This window comes from Mixophyes fleayi, chromosome 1, assembly GCF_038048845.1.
Source record: "Mixophyes fleayi isolate aMixFle1 chromosome 1, aMixFle1.hap1, whole genome shotgun sequence".
Lineage (NCBI taxonomy): Eukaryota > Metazoa > Chordata > Amphibia > Anura > Limnodynastidae > Mixophyes > Mixophyes fleayi.
Window position 1 is genome coordinate 420,498,052 of NC_134402.1, and position 17,151 is coordinate 420,515,202.

The 17,151-nt window shown below is 40.9% G+C and overlaps 1 protein-coding gene across 2 annotated transcripts in view; it reads right to left on the bottom strand.

The window, feature by feature from the left end:
• The window catches only part of DDX4 (DEAD-box helicase 4), a 100,506-nt gene that overhangs the window by 36,292 nt on the left and 47,063 nt on the right, over positions 1 to 17,151 (bottom strand). For both annotated transcript variants that reach the window (XM_075183506.1, XM_075183497.1), the window contains 2 exons: positions 11,005 to 11,157; positions 747 to 901 (listed from right to left, as the gene is read on the bottom strand). In XM_075183506.1, the coding sequence (XP_075039607.1) occupies positions 747 to 901; positions 11,005 to 11,157 (308 nt within the window). The remainder of the gene's footprint in view (positions 1 to 746; positions 902 to 11,004; positions 11,158 to 17,151) is intronic.

A 17,151-nucleotide genomic window follows, 5' to 3' on the forward strand; every position in this document is an offset into this window, starting at 1 on the left:
GAAGTGGTTTACCAACTTTAATTTAAAGAACATCCTCTTGCCATTTTCCCATGCACACTGCTTTGTGCAATAGAACTCTAAGCGGCAGATTCAACTCAGAGCGAGGCCCCACCAGGACCAGGATTGACTCAATGTCCAGCTATGCACATTGCTGCCCTATTACAGTAAGAAATTGCTGCTCATTTTTCTGTGCAACTCTATGGGGCGCAAGCAAATATGAGCAGTGATTTGTCTCAACATATTGATGTGTCAGTGCACAGTCTGCAGACATTGTGCTGAATTGAATCTCCCCCAAAGATTTCTGTGTAAGCAGTTTAAGCTGCACTCAAATACCTTTAAAATAACAAGCAACATACTGAATGACCTTAAACAGAATATTCACTTTCACATGAGACGAGAAGAAAAACAATTGAAAAACATTGCAGACTGTCCAAATTTTAACAGGACACTATGCAAAGAACAGTACATTTATCTACCATTACCAGACATTTAAAATCTCTATGTTAGAATTTTTCATCCCAATTTGCACCAGTCTTAAAGTTGCTGCTTTTTGGCATGGAACTGAAGTAATTTAAGATTAAAACAGTACTTTAATTGTTTATGAAGAATTCCGTCAAATTTTGAAAACTCTCCAGGTCTAAAAGAGACATAAGTGGTTTCATGACCCATACAAATTCTGGGGTTCTCTGTATAAACAAGCAGATTCAGTGCTTCACTGATGGTGAGAATAATTTGTTTAAACATACCCATAAGCAAATTTCCGAGCTTCCAGATATATCTGATTAATTAACTCTCTTGTAGGTGCAATAATTATAGCTTCTGGTTCCTGAACTTCCTTAAATTGACTTGATGCAATTCCATTTTTCATCATGTAAGCCAAGATTGGCAAAAGAAAAGCAGCCTGTGAAGGTTAATAATATTTAAAAAAAAAAAAATGTATTTAAATACAACTTGTGAAAACTTAATTTTTTTAAAGCTTTAAATATAATTAAAACATAATTTAGGAAATCATACATACCGGCAACAATAACTGCAAGTACAATATGTATAGTAATTATATGTATAGTAAAGTCTAAAATGTGCCTTCACATGCCATTACCAACTGCCTGGAGTCAAAAACTAGTACACATTGCCTGTAATAATTAACTGTTCAAAAACAAGAACTAGTAGTATACGAGCAATTATCAGAGGTCAGGTACTCGTGCTCTGCCTGTGGTTATCAACTGTCCAGAGCCAGAAACTAACAAAGAACCTGTCTCCAACAACCAATTATCATGGCAATTTAAAATAAAAATACACAGGTTTTATTTAGACCAGGACTGCTCTGCCAGCAATAACGGAAACATGTAATACATACTATGCCACCGGCCAATACTATGCCACCAGCCACACAATTCAAGGGTGCTACTAAACCACTATTTCATTACCACAGCACTCAAATATCAGTATGGTCTGTTCTCCCATGAAAAGCAAATTAGTTTTGGGCAGCAATCATCTTGAGTGTCACAATGTGTTATGTGGTAGTAGAGGTTTAAGGAATTTGATTTTTACTTTTTTTTTTTGGACTTTTTTTGAAATGTTTATTAAGGGCAACCAATGAATCATTGATTTGTAAGGTGCCAGAGTGCTCCGCAGTGCAGGACAATAGAGAACACAGAATATACATAACCGGGGATACATAAGGAAGACAAAATAAATGTAGACATCAAAATAAAGGGTAAACAAAGTTTACATTCTAACTGGTAAACAAGAGGAAGTGTGGCTCAGAGTGGAGATTGGGACAGGTGTGAAAATGTATTAGTGTAGGTACTATAGATGGGAGTAGGGTCAGCTATAATAAATAGATGGGTTTCCAGATTGTTTAAAGATCTGAAGGTTGTGGTAGAGAATTCCCTGAGTTGGTAGTGGCAAGAAAGAAGTCTTGTAGGTGGGAGTGAGGTGGTTAGCAGAGAGTAGGCAAGGCGTAGGTAAGCGTAATATAAGCAAACCATAGTATAAATCTTGCGCAAAGGATTTGCATTCAAAATATTGAAGTAAAGCAACCAATTCTGAAATGATTTAAGGATTGTTAACATATGAATGCCAGATTTTATATTAGTGGGGGGAGAAAGGAAGATAAAAAGTGACTGACATATTAAAAGGGTAACAGGAGGAAGGAGAGATTTGACAAATCTCAGCCAAGGCCAAACAGCACTGAGCTAGCTATGAGATCACATAATTGTAAAGAAAAAACAACACCTTTTTTTTTTTTTTTTTTTTTTAAGATACTTAGGACAAATCTGTTTCTCCGATTCTATCTGGGGGACACTGCTATCATGGGGTTGTATGAGGGAAGCATGGACTAGTTAATTGTAACTTGCAGACAGATCCCTCCCCTCTGCAACCCCCTGTACCTCCGCAGTGCAATTCTAAAGAAAGAGGAGTCAAACAACCAATGACCAAACAGCAAAAGGGTGGGAATGCAGTGTGCCCCAGATGGAATCAGAGAAATGGATTTATCGCAAGAATAAAAATCCTCTTCTTTTTCAACAAATCTGAGGGACACTGCTACCATGGGGATGTACAAAAGCAGCCCCTTGAAGGGAGGTACACCACACTGTATCCATAACCCAGGGGCTGTAGGCCCAACATTAACTAAGCTACTCACCGCAAATTGCAGTCAGAGGACTATAGGACTCCTCAGCCTAATCTATTAGCTAAAGCACCATTTAGTGCAGTCCCAGTTGACCCACACGGAGTGTGTGGAAGGTTGCCAAGGCTAGCTGACAAATATCTGACTTAACCTATAAGGCCTTTTAGACAGAAGTCAAACTCCTGACGATGGACTGCTTAGCCAGCAGCCTTTTTCAATCTCAGCATGAAACCATGCGAGTAAAAGCCAGTCTTGAGAAAGTCTTACGGCCAATCCACATACGAGGGAGGTATTAAAGTAATTTTATCGTTTTCAAATAACCATTGCCCAAGCGATTGTATTGTGTTTCTAACGCACAAAGTGATTTATTTTAGCAGATGTAACAAGTTAACAATTCAATACATGATTGTAATATAATACAGTACAGTACAGCCAATACCAAAAGATAAATACATACCGCTGCAATCGCTGCGCTTCCACGGGTCCCAGTGAACAGTATATCTGTTTAGATAACTGTGGTCAGAGTAGACTGAACACTACATGAGAGCTACTGCTTATATGCAAACAGAGATACAGTGAAACAATGCAGGTGGTATAGCTTGCTTCTATTGGTCATCAGGAGGGTCCAGGGGGTTACACATCATAGGCTGATTCAATCGAAGGAATCCAAAGGTGGGGGTCTCTCCAGGGGATGAGCTCTGTTCTTCCCGCCAAACTCCAATTACAATCAGTCCATTAGCATTTGACAGTTAATATCATATTAAAGGTTTATTCTCTAACATCAATAACTAGAGAATGTAATGTGCGATCTCTTCGCCGAATGCACCGAACAGCTGCTGATGTAAAGGGGATTATAGGGACTCATTGTTTAGAGTAGGACCATCCTATATGCAAAAGCGCCTTGGCGTGGCAGGATGGCTTAAACATACATTTGCAAATGTGTGCAACAAAGACTTTTGCATTTTTATCTACAGTAGAAATGGCAGATCTGTTGCTGGCTATAGCAGTGTGCTGGGGGAAAAAATGTTGTGTGTATGTTCCTTGCAGGATAACCCCACCCTTTCAGCACCTGTTATGGCCTATAGATTGATTTGAGCAGCTTCCACTTTTGTATTTGTTTGAGAGGCATGTTGGTGTCAGTAGCTGAGGGGGAGTGCTGACATTGGATTGCTATTTGGAGGCTTCTGGGGTACCTCTTTGGTAAGTTAGCTCTCAATTTAAAAACACATATGTATGGCCCAAATATAGGGACTCTCATTGTTTAGAGTAGGACCATCCTATATGCAAAAGCACCTTGGCGTGGCAGGATGGCTTAAACATACATTTGCAAATGTGTGCAACAAAGACTTTTGCATTTTTATCTACAGTAGAAATGGCAGATCTGTTGCTGGCTATAGCAGTGTGCTGGGGGAAAAAATGTTGTGTGTATGTTCCTTGCAGGATAACCCCACCCTTTCAGCACCTGTTATGGCCTATAAATTGATTTGAGCAGCTTCCACTTTTGTAAAGGGGATTAATATGATATTCGACATGACACCTTTCCTATAAGCTGAACCTTAAATATCACTGAAGTGTACATATAATCATATTATATAAACTAATAATAAACCAAATACTATCTGCTCATAAATTACAGTGTAACGGACTAGCATGAATATGAATTATATAAATAACTAAATGTTGTAATGCGAGTGTGTACGTGCGTATTTTACCGTGCGATCGCACCACGCGCTCTGTTAGGTGGCGTACGGATCTGTGTTACGTGGCGTAAGAATCGCAAGGCAAAACAATATTAACCAATATACTTTCGTTCATCCAATTATACGACTTCGACAGAGGACACAACCAATATTTTAAGAAAAAAAATAATTCTCAGATAAGGTCCAAAGGCAGCCACCTCCCGAAGGACCGGGACCAAATTTTCTGAGGATATTTCCGGCTGGGAGCGGCCCTGAGGGAAAAAGTCTGAGAAGCAGAAGATGCTCTCCTTCCAGGCTACCCCAACAGAATATACCATCATGACCCAATTTGAAGGTATCTGAATTCTAAGAAGGGCCCACTCTCTAAACCCTCCGGAGATTCGGGAACCTCCACAGTGGAAGGAACAGGTGTCCCATGTGGGACTGCCACATCTACAGTAAGAACCTGGTTCTAAACAGAATCCGGGTCCTGGTGACGTGCCATGACGCCCTGAGATGTATATCAGATAAATCCATTGTGAGCACAGATCTCTGTGGCAGCTCCCTTTCCTGGTGGACTGCTGCAATAGAAATCCACCCAATGGACGGACAGAGGCTGTAACTGGATGCCCTCTGGCATTCCAGATCCTGCCCTGACCGTTAACATATACCACAACACTAGTATTTTCAGACTGAAAAAGGACTGGAAGCCTAGAAGAATGACCCAGCCCTCTGTTGGAGCAGTAACATAAGTGGACCTCAGGGTCAAATCTGTGGACCCTCTAAACGATCACATACTTGAAGACGGATTCCAAGCCAAGAACTCTTTTCCCAGCTGTCGAAAAACCACTGTTCTTGGGCCCCATAGGCTGGCATCAGTGTCTCCATATACAATTTGTACAGGGGCCAAGGCAACGCATGTCGCAAGATGGTCCAATCTCAGGCACCAGAAGAGAAAAAGGTAGCATCTTGGTCATCCAGCAGTAGGTGGAAACATTTGCTTATGAAATACCCTGTAGTGAGCAGGATTGTGACCTCTCCTAAGGGAGTATCACAAAGTAGGGGACAATTTACTAAGAAAACTCCTAGCTGGAAGCATTAGAGGACAATGGCTGCAAAATCCAGCCTGCCCTACCAGAACACACACCGGCCTCGATGGTCAGAAGAAGTTCCAGAAAAAAATGCTGTAAAGTAAAAATGCTTTCTAAAATAGAAGCGTTAATTTGTTTTTATCAATAAAACAAAATGTGAAGTGAATGAACAGTCAGTACAATAATGAGTGTCTGCAGGCAACAGTGAAGCATGGTGGAGGTTCCTTGCAAGTTTGGGGCTGCATTTCAGAAAATGGAGCTGGGGATTTGGTCAGGATTAACAGTGTCCTCAATGCTAAGAAATACAGGCAGGTACTTCATCATGCAATACCACGGCCTGACTGGATACTAATTTATTCTGCAGCAGGACAACGACTCCAAACATACAGCCAATGTCATTAAGAATTATCTTCAGTGTAAAGAACAACAAGGAGTCCTGGAAGTGATGAAATGGCAGCCAGAGCCCTGATCTTAAAATCGAGTCTGTCTGGGATTACATGGAGACAGAAGGATTTGAGCAAGCCTACATCCACAGAAGATCTGTAGTTAGTTCTAAAAGATGTTTGGAACAAGTTCCCTACAGAGTTCCTTCAAAATCTTTATGCAAGTGCACCTAGCAGAACTGATACATTGGTGTTGTTTTGAAAGCAAAGGTGGTCACACCAAAAATTGATTCGATTTAGATTACGGTAATCTTCTATTCATTCGCATTGCATTTTGTTAATTGCTAAAAATAAACTCTTTTATAAAGCATTCTTTCCAAACCTGCCTAAAACGTGTTTGTATACATACATACACACACACAACTAATACTGTGCAAAAGTTATAGGAAGGCCCCAGCATACGACTAATTCACTACATTATACACATTTTAAATAAAGGTCTCTAAATGTATTATCTTTTGGATTGTAATAAAATTATGTTTTCATGAATTCTAAATAAAGTTGTGTTTTTATGTAATACTGGATTTTGTATAAAATACTTGAAAATATACTCTTTGTGCAATACAACACTGTTCCTTTCCCTTACAGATCCATTGTATGCAATCTTCTCTTTTTCATTTGATGCAGCTGGAAGTAAAATTTCTTTGTTAACATGAACTTGGAAACTACTTCTGGTAAAAATGCAGGATTTATCTGCATACATGGTTATAAATGGTTCAAGTGAATTTTTTGACAAACAACAAAACCAAATCTCCAATGCACTAGGATTTAAAAACAAAACAGCGTGATTCAGCTCTTTAAGTCAGCAATGTATGCCCTTCTCATGTGGACTCCAGTAAGTTGGCAGGAGTAGAGTAGTGAGGGTTAGATTTATGGAGCACAGAAGAAACATTTTGAATAAGTTAGATACAGATACTGTAGCTAAACATCTTGGGGAGGTTCACGGTGCAGATCCCACTAACCTTATGTTCACAGTTATAGAAGAGATAAAACCAACTGCTCCAAGTGGAGATAGATATTTAAACCTATGTGAAAGATATATTGGATATTTAAACTAAGGACATTACATCCAAAAGGATTAAACGAGACCTTTGAATTTATATTTAGATAATCAAATTTAATGAGATTAATGAGATTATAATAATCATGGTAGCAGTATCCTCTACTGCTACAATGAGGTAAGCAAAGGTTTATCATGGCTAGGAGTTAGAGTTCAAATTCTGGTATAGGTTATATTTTATATACTTTTTTGCATATGGCCGAGTGTGGAGATAGCTGTTATTGTTATTTTTTTTAGCTTTTCATCTCTAATAGGTACTTTATAATGCATAAGAGACAGTATGGCCATACTATAGAATTTACCTCTAATATTGCCCTGTGCATTTAGAAATAGTGCTCACTATATATAGGCTATGTTTTTTTTCTGTCTGTAATACACATAGATTTCTATTTTAATTTAGTGAACATTTGCAGATTCCCGATATAATTGAATGTAGTTTTGAATCAGTTGATTAATATAATTGTTTGTTGGATTTTCTATTGTATTCATGCTGCTGGGTTCATGAGCGTCCCAGCTGCTCTTAATTGGGAAGGTGGATAATGATTGGTAGGAGCATGCGGAGGTTTAGGAGGCTTACAATGCAGAATGGTGGTGATCATATAAAAACACACTTGAGTTGTGCAACCTTAACAGACAAATCTGTTGGGAAACAATTACAGCTCTGTGGCCTTGTTAGTATTAGTGAAACATAAAGTTAGTGGTCCCCGTCCACCCCACAACATCGCTGGCTGGGGAACTGAAGAATAGAGATAAAGAAATTCAACTAGTGACTGTTCATGTGGGAAAGAAAACTACTGATATCCAAATAAGGACTGGGGGTGTTGTTGAATATGTTATGTTGTACCTAGCAGCAACGTATGTTATATTCTTAAAAGACTTGGGAGGAAGAATTAATGTAGTGACACAATAAGCTCTATAAAAAGGTTATGCAAAATAAATGACCTCAGCTCAGAATCTTAAAGTGTGTGTATGTGTGTGTCTTGATTACTGGACTCCCAGTTAACTGGTTTATAATAAATCACAGGCAAGCTGAAGGACGTTGATAATTGAAAAAGAAGTACCTTAACAAGCACTATAATTTGACTATTTAACCCCACTTGAAGGATTAGTTTCTATCTTTGATAAAGTCAGAGGTGTGACAAAAGCATCAGATACGTGGTATTATTGCTATATGGATGTGGGAAAATGCCGACTGAGATGGTCTTTTATACTTAACCCTTGATTGATGAGGACATTTTCATGGAGTAATATACTCAAATACAGAGTGTGATAAGTGATTACAGAGCCATTACCTACCTGATTGATTAGTGCATTTGGAAAGGACGTGCTAAATGGTAGAATTTGGTGTGAAGCATCTATCTTATCCGTTTGCATGGAAGGATACGCAGTCCCGAAGTCAGCTGTGCACAGTGTATGCCAAAGAAATCTTCATAAACCACTAGAGTCCTAATGTGCATTACACAGGTGACTGTGATCGGTCCTGGCAAGTACTGTATTTCATTTCAGTTAAATTTAGTTTGGACACTTCTGCCTGCATATTTGAATTTCCAGACACGTGGCTATCATACAGTCCATCACATAAGTAATTTAGTTACAGGGAGCAAGATGGCCACTCGACCCCTCCAGGTACTGTTTGAATTACTAAATGTCCAGATAGGACTTGATAGTACATATAATATACATGTGATTTTTAGATTCGATTTGATAATCTGGCAATTATTGTTGTAACCATCTTGGACATCCTCATCATACATTTGTGTACATATTCTATATGTGATATCATGTTAAAAACATTTGGAGATAATGATATAGATACATAAGAGGTTTATTGATTTTAAGTTAAATGGTTTTTTTAATGATCATCAGGAATCTGAGTGTATTCTGCCATATTTGTTTAATTTGTATTTGATATAACCAAGGTAAATGGCGCTCCTTATTGTAGTTATTTTTATTAGGTATAATTATATGACAAACAAGAAAGTCTAACTTAACTGGACTCCAAGACGGCAGGCCCCTGCTGTGCCTAATTGTCTGAGGGACCAAATCAGGAACCATTGTATCAGAGGAGCACAGGTTAAATTTGCATAATAATAATAAATAAAAACCTCAAGATATAAGTCTTGTGCAGACCCCTTCAGTCTGGCTTTCGTTCTCAACACTACACAGAGACTGCGTTGACTAAGGTTGTCAATGATCTGATCACTGCTAAAACTAAACGCCATTACACTCTCCCAATTCTCCTGGATCTCTTGACTGCATTTGACACCGTTGACCACTCTTCTCATACAAACGCTGCAATCCCTAGGTCTTCAAGACACTGTTCTATCTTGGTTCTCATCCTACCTTTCTAATTGCTCTTTCACTGTTAATTTCTCTGGGGCCACCTCTGCTCCGCTTCCTTTATCAGTTGGAGTACCGTAAGGCTCAGTGCTAGGTTCTCTGCTGTTCCTTTGGATTTCAGTATCTCTTTGCGGATGATACCCAAATTTATCTATCCTCTCCTGATCTCTCGACATCTGTGTTGACCCGTGTAACTGACTGTCTTTCTGCCATTTCATCTTGGATGTCCTTTCGCCAACTCAAACTTAATCTTTCTAAAACAGAGTTAATATTTCCACCCACCAACAAGAGCATACCTGACATTTCTATTTCAGTTAATAACATGCCCATAAATCCCACCCCACAAGCTCGCTGCCTAGATGTAGTCCTTGACCCACACCTATCCTGTGTTCCCCACATCAACTCTTTATCTAAATCATGTTATATACATCTAAAATACATTTCCAGAATTCGCACATATCTCACACTAGACGCTGCAAAAACCTTAATTCATGCACTTCTCTCCCGCATTGACTATTGCAATTTCCTCCTTACTGGTCATCACCAAAACAGACTCAAACCCCTACAATCTATTTTGCATGCAGTGGCAAGATTGATTTTCCTTGCAAATTGTTATTCCTCTGCTGAATCACTATGTCTCTACAGTGAATCCAATATAAAAATACTTTTACTAACCTACAAGGCCATCAACAAAGCTGCACCAACATACATCTCCTCTCGTCTCAAAATATCTCCCGACTCAGCAACTCCGTTCTCCACCCTCATTACATCCTCCCATTCCCGGTTACAGGACTTTTTTCGGGCTGCACCCACTTTATGGAATTCCCTCCTTCGCACAACAAGACTTTCCTCTGGTCTACAAACTTTCAAGCATTCTCTGAAAACCCACTTCTTCAGACAAGCTTATAATATTCCTCAACCACCCTCTTAACCTCACTACATTACCCTATTAACACCAGTTACACAATTCCGCACAAGAAAACTACCCCCCGACCAACATTGTCGTGTGACAGGATCATTTAGCTTATGAGTCATTTTTACATTTGCAGTCTGGCTGGATCGAAATGCAAAATGTAGCATTTAACCTCATGTATAAAACTCCCATTTTCCCATAGATTGTAAGCTTGCAAGCTGGGCCTTCTCACCTCTGTCTTTTTCACCCAGTTTGTTTATTAGTTTACTGTGTTTGTCCCCAATTGTAAAGCGCTACGGAATATGTTGGCGCTATATAAATAAATGAGGATGACCCCTTACATACACAGGGTACTAGAAGCCATAAATGGAGAACCGTGCACAATAATTCTACACTGAAGTGTACATTACCACATTCTGATGTAGTTATTAAGGTGGTTACTAGGACAGCTGTAGAAATACAGAGCCGATGCACATACATGAATAGCAAAGTCAGACTCCCGAGGAAAACAAACCCCAGAAAACATTTCCAGAGGGTGGGGAAGAAAGACAGGGAACCTTATAAAATCAAAGTGGAAGAATGAAACAATTGAGTTGGAAGGGAAACCTTTCATACCTTTAGTTAGCTTACAGTAAACCCAAGTACACTGGCAAAAACATTAGAAAAGTAATCAGTACAAAAAGGTGATTTTACAACTATTGTTGTTAATTTTAAATATGAACATTCGCTACTAATCTAGATCTATAAAACAGCTAAATTCTTCCAAGTCAACATTATGATCAACAGTAGTGTATGTAGTGAGTTTTAGGAAAACAATTTTAGAGGAATATTCACTTTAGTACTTACAGTTTTTCCTGATCCAGTTTGTGCACATGCCATTAAATCACGACCAGCAATTATTATGGGAATACTATGTTTTTGTATTGGTGTCAATTTCACATACCCAGCCTTATAAACATTTTTGAACAGTGTGTCACTAAGGCTAGCTTCTTGGAATGTCTAAAGATAAAAAACAAAACAAAGACAAAATACTATAAACTTTCCAGCAAATATCAATTTAGCTTAAACATACACACATTTGTATCACTGCCACAGTCACTAAATACAGTGGTGTAATCATAAACAGTTATAATAGCAATCTTTCATGATATGATGGCTGCATATACATATTATATATATTTTTTGAATAAAAATGTTGCCATGTATTGTAGTATAATTATTTAACTCAAATACATCACATGTGGACACATACCAAATTACTTTAGTGAGTGTCCTTTTTATGAATCCTAACTTTCTGTGTGCATCTTCCAAATAGAAATATTAAACAGTGTTGAAGTGGAGGAAAACAAATTAAAACATTTAAAAAAAGAACCAAGTTAAATATTTCAAAAGGGCAAAGATGGTCTTAGGAAGTCATATTAGCATATGCATGACACAGACCAGACAAAATCACCAAGTCTGTGTGTTTCTGATAACCATTTCCTTCCTGCCCTAAATCAAGGATGACCATATAAATTATGGTTTTTGTAAACGAAGGGTGGATATTGGTATTTAAAGTGTTTTGACAATTAAGGTAGTGAGAGGAGCTTTGTTAGCATTGGAATAGCCCCTTCTCTATGACATCACAGAAGTGAGGCTTATGCAGAAGAGTGTGGATCTTAAAAATCATCATTGCTTTCAACAAAAAGGGCTTCACAGACAAGGATATTGCTGCTAGTAATATTGCACCTAAATCATTTATCGGATCATCAAGAATTTCAAGGAGAGAGGTTCAATAGTCGTGAAGAAGACTTCAGGGCTCCCAAGAACATTCAGCAAACGCCAGGACAGTCTCCTAAAGTTGATTTTAGCCGAGGGATCGGGGGCACCACCAGTACAGAGCATGTTCAGGAATGGCAGCCGCAGATGTGAGTGCATCTGCACGCACAGTGAGGTGAAGACTTTTGGAGGATGGCCTAGTGTCAAGAAGGCCAGCAGAGATGCCACTTCTCCCCAGGAAAAAAAATCAGGGACAGACTGATATTCTGCAAAAGGTACAGGGATTGGATTGCTTAGGACTGGGGTAAGGTCATTTTCTCTGATGAATCCCCTTTCAGATTGTTTGGGGCGTCTTGAAAAATACTTGCCAGAAGATGAAAGGTGAGTACTGTGTCATGCCAACAGTAAAGCATCCTGAGACTATTCATGTGTGGGGTTGCTTCTCAGCCAAGGGATTGGGCTCATTCACAACGTTGCCTAAGAACACAGCCATGAATAAAGAATAGTACCAAAACATCCTCCAAGAGCAACTTCTTTCAACCATGCAAGAACAGCTTGGTGATGAACAATGCATTTTCCAGCATGATGAAGCACCTTGCCATAAGGAAAAAGTGATAAGTGGCTCGGGGATCAAAACATCGAAATTTTGGGTCTATGGCTGGGAAACTCCCCAGACCTCAATCCGATTGAGAACGTGTAGTCGATCCTCAAGAGGCGGGTGGACAAACAAACACACAAATTCTGACAAACTCCTAGTATTGATTAGGCAAGATTGGGGGGCAATCAGTCTGTATGTGGCCCAGAAGTTGATTGACAATATACCAGGGCGAATAGCAGAGGTCTTCAAAAAGGGTCAACACTGCAAATATCAACTCTGCATAAACTAAACGTAATTTTCAATAAAAGTCTTAGACGCTCCTGAAATGCTTGTAATTTTACTTCAGTATACCATGGCAACATCTGACAAAGGGTCTAAAAACACTGAAGCAGCAAACTTTGAGAAAATAGGATTTTTATACTTTATACTACGTAAAATCCGTTTCTCTTAATCCATTGGGGAACACCGGGAACATTGGGGTATAGAGTAGGGACAGGCGAACTGACACTTTAACTTTAGTTAAAGTAAGCCTTAGCTCCTCCCCCTCTATACCCCACCTCCTGTCAGAGCCTCAGTCTATGTTTAACCAAGCCCACAGAAAGCAGAGAGAGAAAACAAGAAAAGAGAATAAACTTAACAAAATAACATTCTCTTAACAAGACATGTCAAACAGAAGGAGAAACCAGAGCGTTAAGGGTGGGCGCCCGGTGCCCCCTAATGGATCAAGAGAAACGGATTTTACGTAAGTATAAAAATCCCATTTTCTCTGTCATCCTTGGGAGACACCGGGAACATTGGGGACATCCCAAAGCTGCCTCACGGAAGGGAACTCTCAGAAGAAACGGAACAAAGCACTTTTCTCCCAAAACTTGCATCCCTGGATACAAACAAATGAAACTTGGAAAACCTAGTGAATGTGTGTACAGTCGACCACGTGGCCGCTTTACACAGCTGTTCACTGGAGGCACCATGGCGAGCTGCCCAGGAAGCACTTCCAGACCTTGTAGAATGCGCCCGGAGATTATCTGGGACAGGCTCCCCAGCCCCACTATAAGCTTGACGGATAACCGCCGTAATCCACCTAGCAATAGTCACTTTAGAAGCTGGCCAACCGCTTTTGTGATCATAGAGAATCAAAAGATCCTCAGTCTTGCGCAGTTTCTGTGACCGTTTTACATAAACTCGCAAGGTATGGACGATATCGAGATAACGAATAGACTCATCATTATCTGAAGACGAGGAATCAGTCAGGGCAGGAATGACAATGTTCTGATTTAGATGAAATCTAGACACAACTTTAGGAAGGAAAGGGGGCTTGGTTCGAAGAACTGCCCTGTCTTTATGAAAAAACAGCAGCGGAGACTTGCAAGATAAAGCCGCAAGCTCTGAAACTCTGCGTGCCGTAGAAATGGCCAAAAGAATTTTCCAGGTTAGAAATTTGAAATCCACAGAATTCAAAGGTTCAAAATGCGGATGCTGTAAAGCATTCAACACCAAATTCAAATCCCATGGTGGAATCGAAGGAACATATGGAGGTTGTACATGGAGAACACCCTGAATGAAAGTTTGCACATCAGGAATGACAGCAAGTTTTCTTTGAAAGAAGACCGAAAGAGCCGACACCTGACCCTTGAGAACTAAAACGCAAACCTGCATCCAAGCCGTCCTGCAAGAACCTAAATAACCTTGGCAAGCCAAAAGAAGAAGTAGGATATCCCTTCTTTTCACACCAGCCAATATATGTCTTCCAGACTCGATGATATATTTTTGGCGAAGCCGGTTTCAGAGCACGGACTGCACCACCCGATCGGAAAAACCCTTAGCTCTTAAGATTCATGGCTTCAACAGCCACGCCGTTAAAGCCAGACATTGCAAACCTAGATGACGAAAGGGACCCTGAGTCAACAGGTCTGTGCATATCGGCAACCGCCACGACCGACCTCCTACCATGAAGAGCATGTCGGTGTACCAGGCTCTGCGCGGCCAATCCAGCGCTACTAGAAGATCTGGAACACCCTCTCTCTACCTTTTTTTAATACTCGAGGAAGCTTGGCTACCAGAGGAAAAAGGTACACTAAGCGGTAACTCCAAGGGACAGACATGGTGTCTACAGTGACTGCCCTGGGATCTCTTGTGCGGGAACAGTAGAGGGGAACCTTGTGGTTCAACCGAGATGCCATCATGTCGACATCTGGCTGACCCCATAGTTCCACTAACTGCTGAAACACCTCTGGATGGAGGGACCATTCTCCCGGTTGCAGAATCTGCTTCCCAAATTTTTTTATTCCGGGAATAAAGATGGCCATGAGCGCCGTAACGTGAGCCCACTGAAAAATCTTTGGAGTCTCCCGCATGGCCAAGGGACTCTTGGTGCCGCCCTAATGATTGAGATATGTCACTGCTGTGACATTGTCTGATAATCTTCACTGGCATTCCCGGCAGCAAGTGTTCCGCACTCATAAGAGCATGAAACACTGCTCGCAGTTCCAAGACATTTATTGGAAGCTTGGATTTCTTCTGAGTCCAAAGACCCTGAAACCGAGCATGAAGACAGACAGCTCCCCAACTTCGAAGGCTGGCATCCAATGTGATCAAAGTCCAATTCCAAATTGAGAATTTGAGTCCCCTGGCGAGGTTCTGTTTGTGTAACCACCAAAGAAGCAACGGACACGTCTGCGGAGACAGGCGTAATACCTAGCTCGCCAGATTCCAATGGGATTTGATCCATTGCGACAGAAGTTCCAACTGGGACTGCCGTGCATTAAACTGAGCAAACTGAATAGCCTTGAATGACGATACCATCTTGCCCAGAAGTCTCATGGCGAAATGAATCGAAGGCCTCCTTACCACCAACAGAGATTTCACCAGCTTCTGCAAGGCTAGAATCTTGTCCTGAGGAAAGAACACCCGTCGCAGTCGGGTGTTGAATAAAAGACCCAAAAACATCATCCGCTGGGATCGGATCAACTTGGATTTCTTGAAGTTGAGAATCCAACCGTTAGACTCCAGAGTCTGGATTACTACTTGAATATGCGACTGAAGCCTCTCTGGAGAATCTGCCTTTAAAAGAAGATCGTCCAGATAAGGGATAATTGCAATTCCTTTGGACCTTAGCAAAGCAGCCATGACCGCCATGATATTGGTGAATATACGTGGGACTGTAGCCAGACCAAAGGGAAGAGCCTGAAATTGGAAGTGCTCTGATCGAGCCGCAAACCTCAAAAGGGACTGATGACCCTTCCATATAGGCACATGGAGATATGCATCTTTGATGTCTAGAGCCACCATAAATTCTCCTTGTTCCATGCCGAGAATGACCGAGCGTAAAGACTCCATCTTGAAGCTGGGCACTCTGACCTGGGTGTTCTAAGCTTTTTAGATTGAGAATTGGTCTGAAAGAACCATCTGGTTTTGGCACAAGAAAAAGGTTGGAATAAAAACCCAAATCTCTGAGAATAAGGGACCAGAATAATCACCTCCGGACGAAAGAAGGTATTGAACCACTTCTGTTAAAGCCAATCGTTTTCTTGGACAAGAGGGAAGCCCTGTGGCAAAGAACCGTCTGGGAGGAAGACCGAGCAGATCGATCTTGTATCCCTGGTTCACCACCCCCCGGAGCCCAGACATCGGTGGTAGACCGAAACCACCGATCTCTTAACAAAAACAGACGGGCTCCTACCACTGGCGACAGCGGAGGAACAAAATGCCCATCATGCGGACTGCTTGTCTGCAGGCTTTGCTGCTGGACGTCGAGCAGACCAGGCCTGTCGCCCCCGCTGCAAACCACCTCTGGGGGCGGATGACTGGCCTCTAGAAGATAGACCTGAGGAGTATTGTCCCCGAAAACCTTCCTACGGAACGGCGGCTCAGCGCCCTAGGCATACCTTATCTATATATAAGATCTTGATCGTACATTCATTCAAAGCTCTACCCAAATTCACCAGGGACTGGGAGCGGGAGTTAAACATGGACATACCTGAGTCACAATGGGGAGACATATTTCAGCGCACTCAAGCCAGCTCAATTAGTTTAAGAGTGGTTGAAACACACTACAAAATATTAACTCGGTGGTATCGGTGCCCAAGCCTCTTGACAAAGATGTTCCTCGGGGTCCCAGATCTCTACTGGAGGTGTCAAGGAGCTTCGGGCAGCCCTTTACATATATGGTGGGGTTGCTCGGCAATCAGACCTTTTTGCGATGCGGTTATCTTCATCTCCAAATCAATTGTGGGAACCGATTTACCAAACTGCCCGAGATTTTGGCCACTCAACGACACTAATATGCCAGTCTCTCAATACAAAAAGTCCTCAGTAAAATTTCTCAATAGCGCTGCCAAGGCCGTTATACCAGTCCACTGGAGATCACCGCTAGCCCCCACTATAAAAGAAAAGTTTACATGAATAGACTTTTATATGGCAATGGATCAAATAATCTATTCGGCAGAGGATAAAAATAGAGCTTTCTACGTACTGTGGTCGGAATGGATCGAATTTATAGACTCAGTGTTTGCTCAGTGGAATGTATGAAACCCAACTCCCCCCAAAGGTGTACTAACATTATTAGCCGCAGAGGCTGCCACACTAGATAGCAACTGAGTAGATTGTGAGATCATCTGTGCTAAAGAGGAAACCGAATG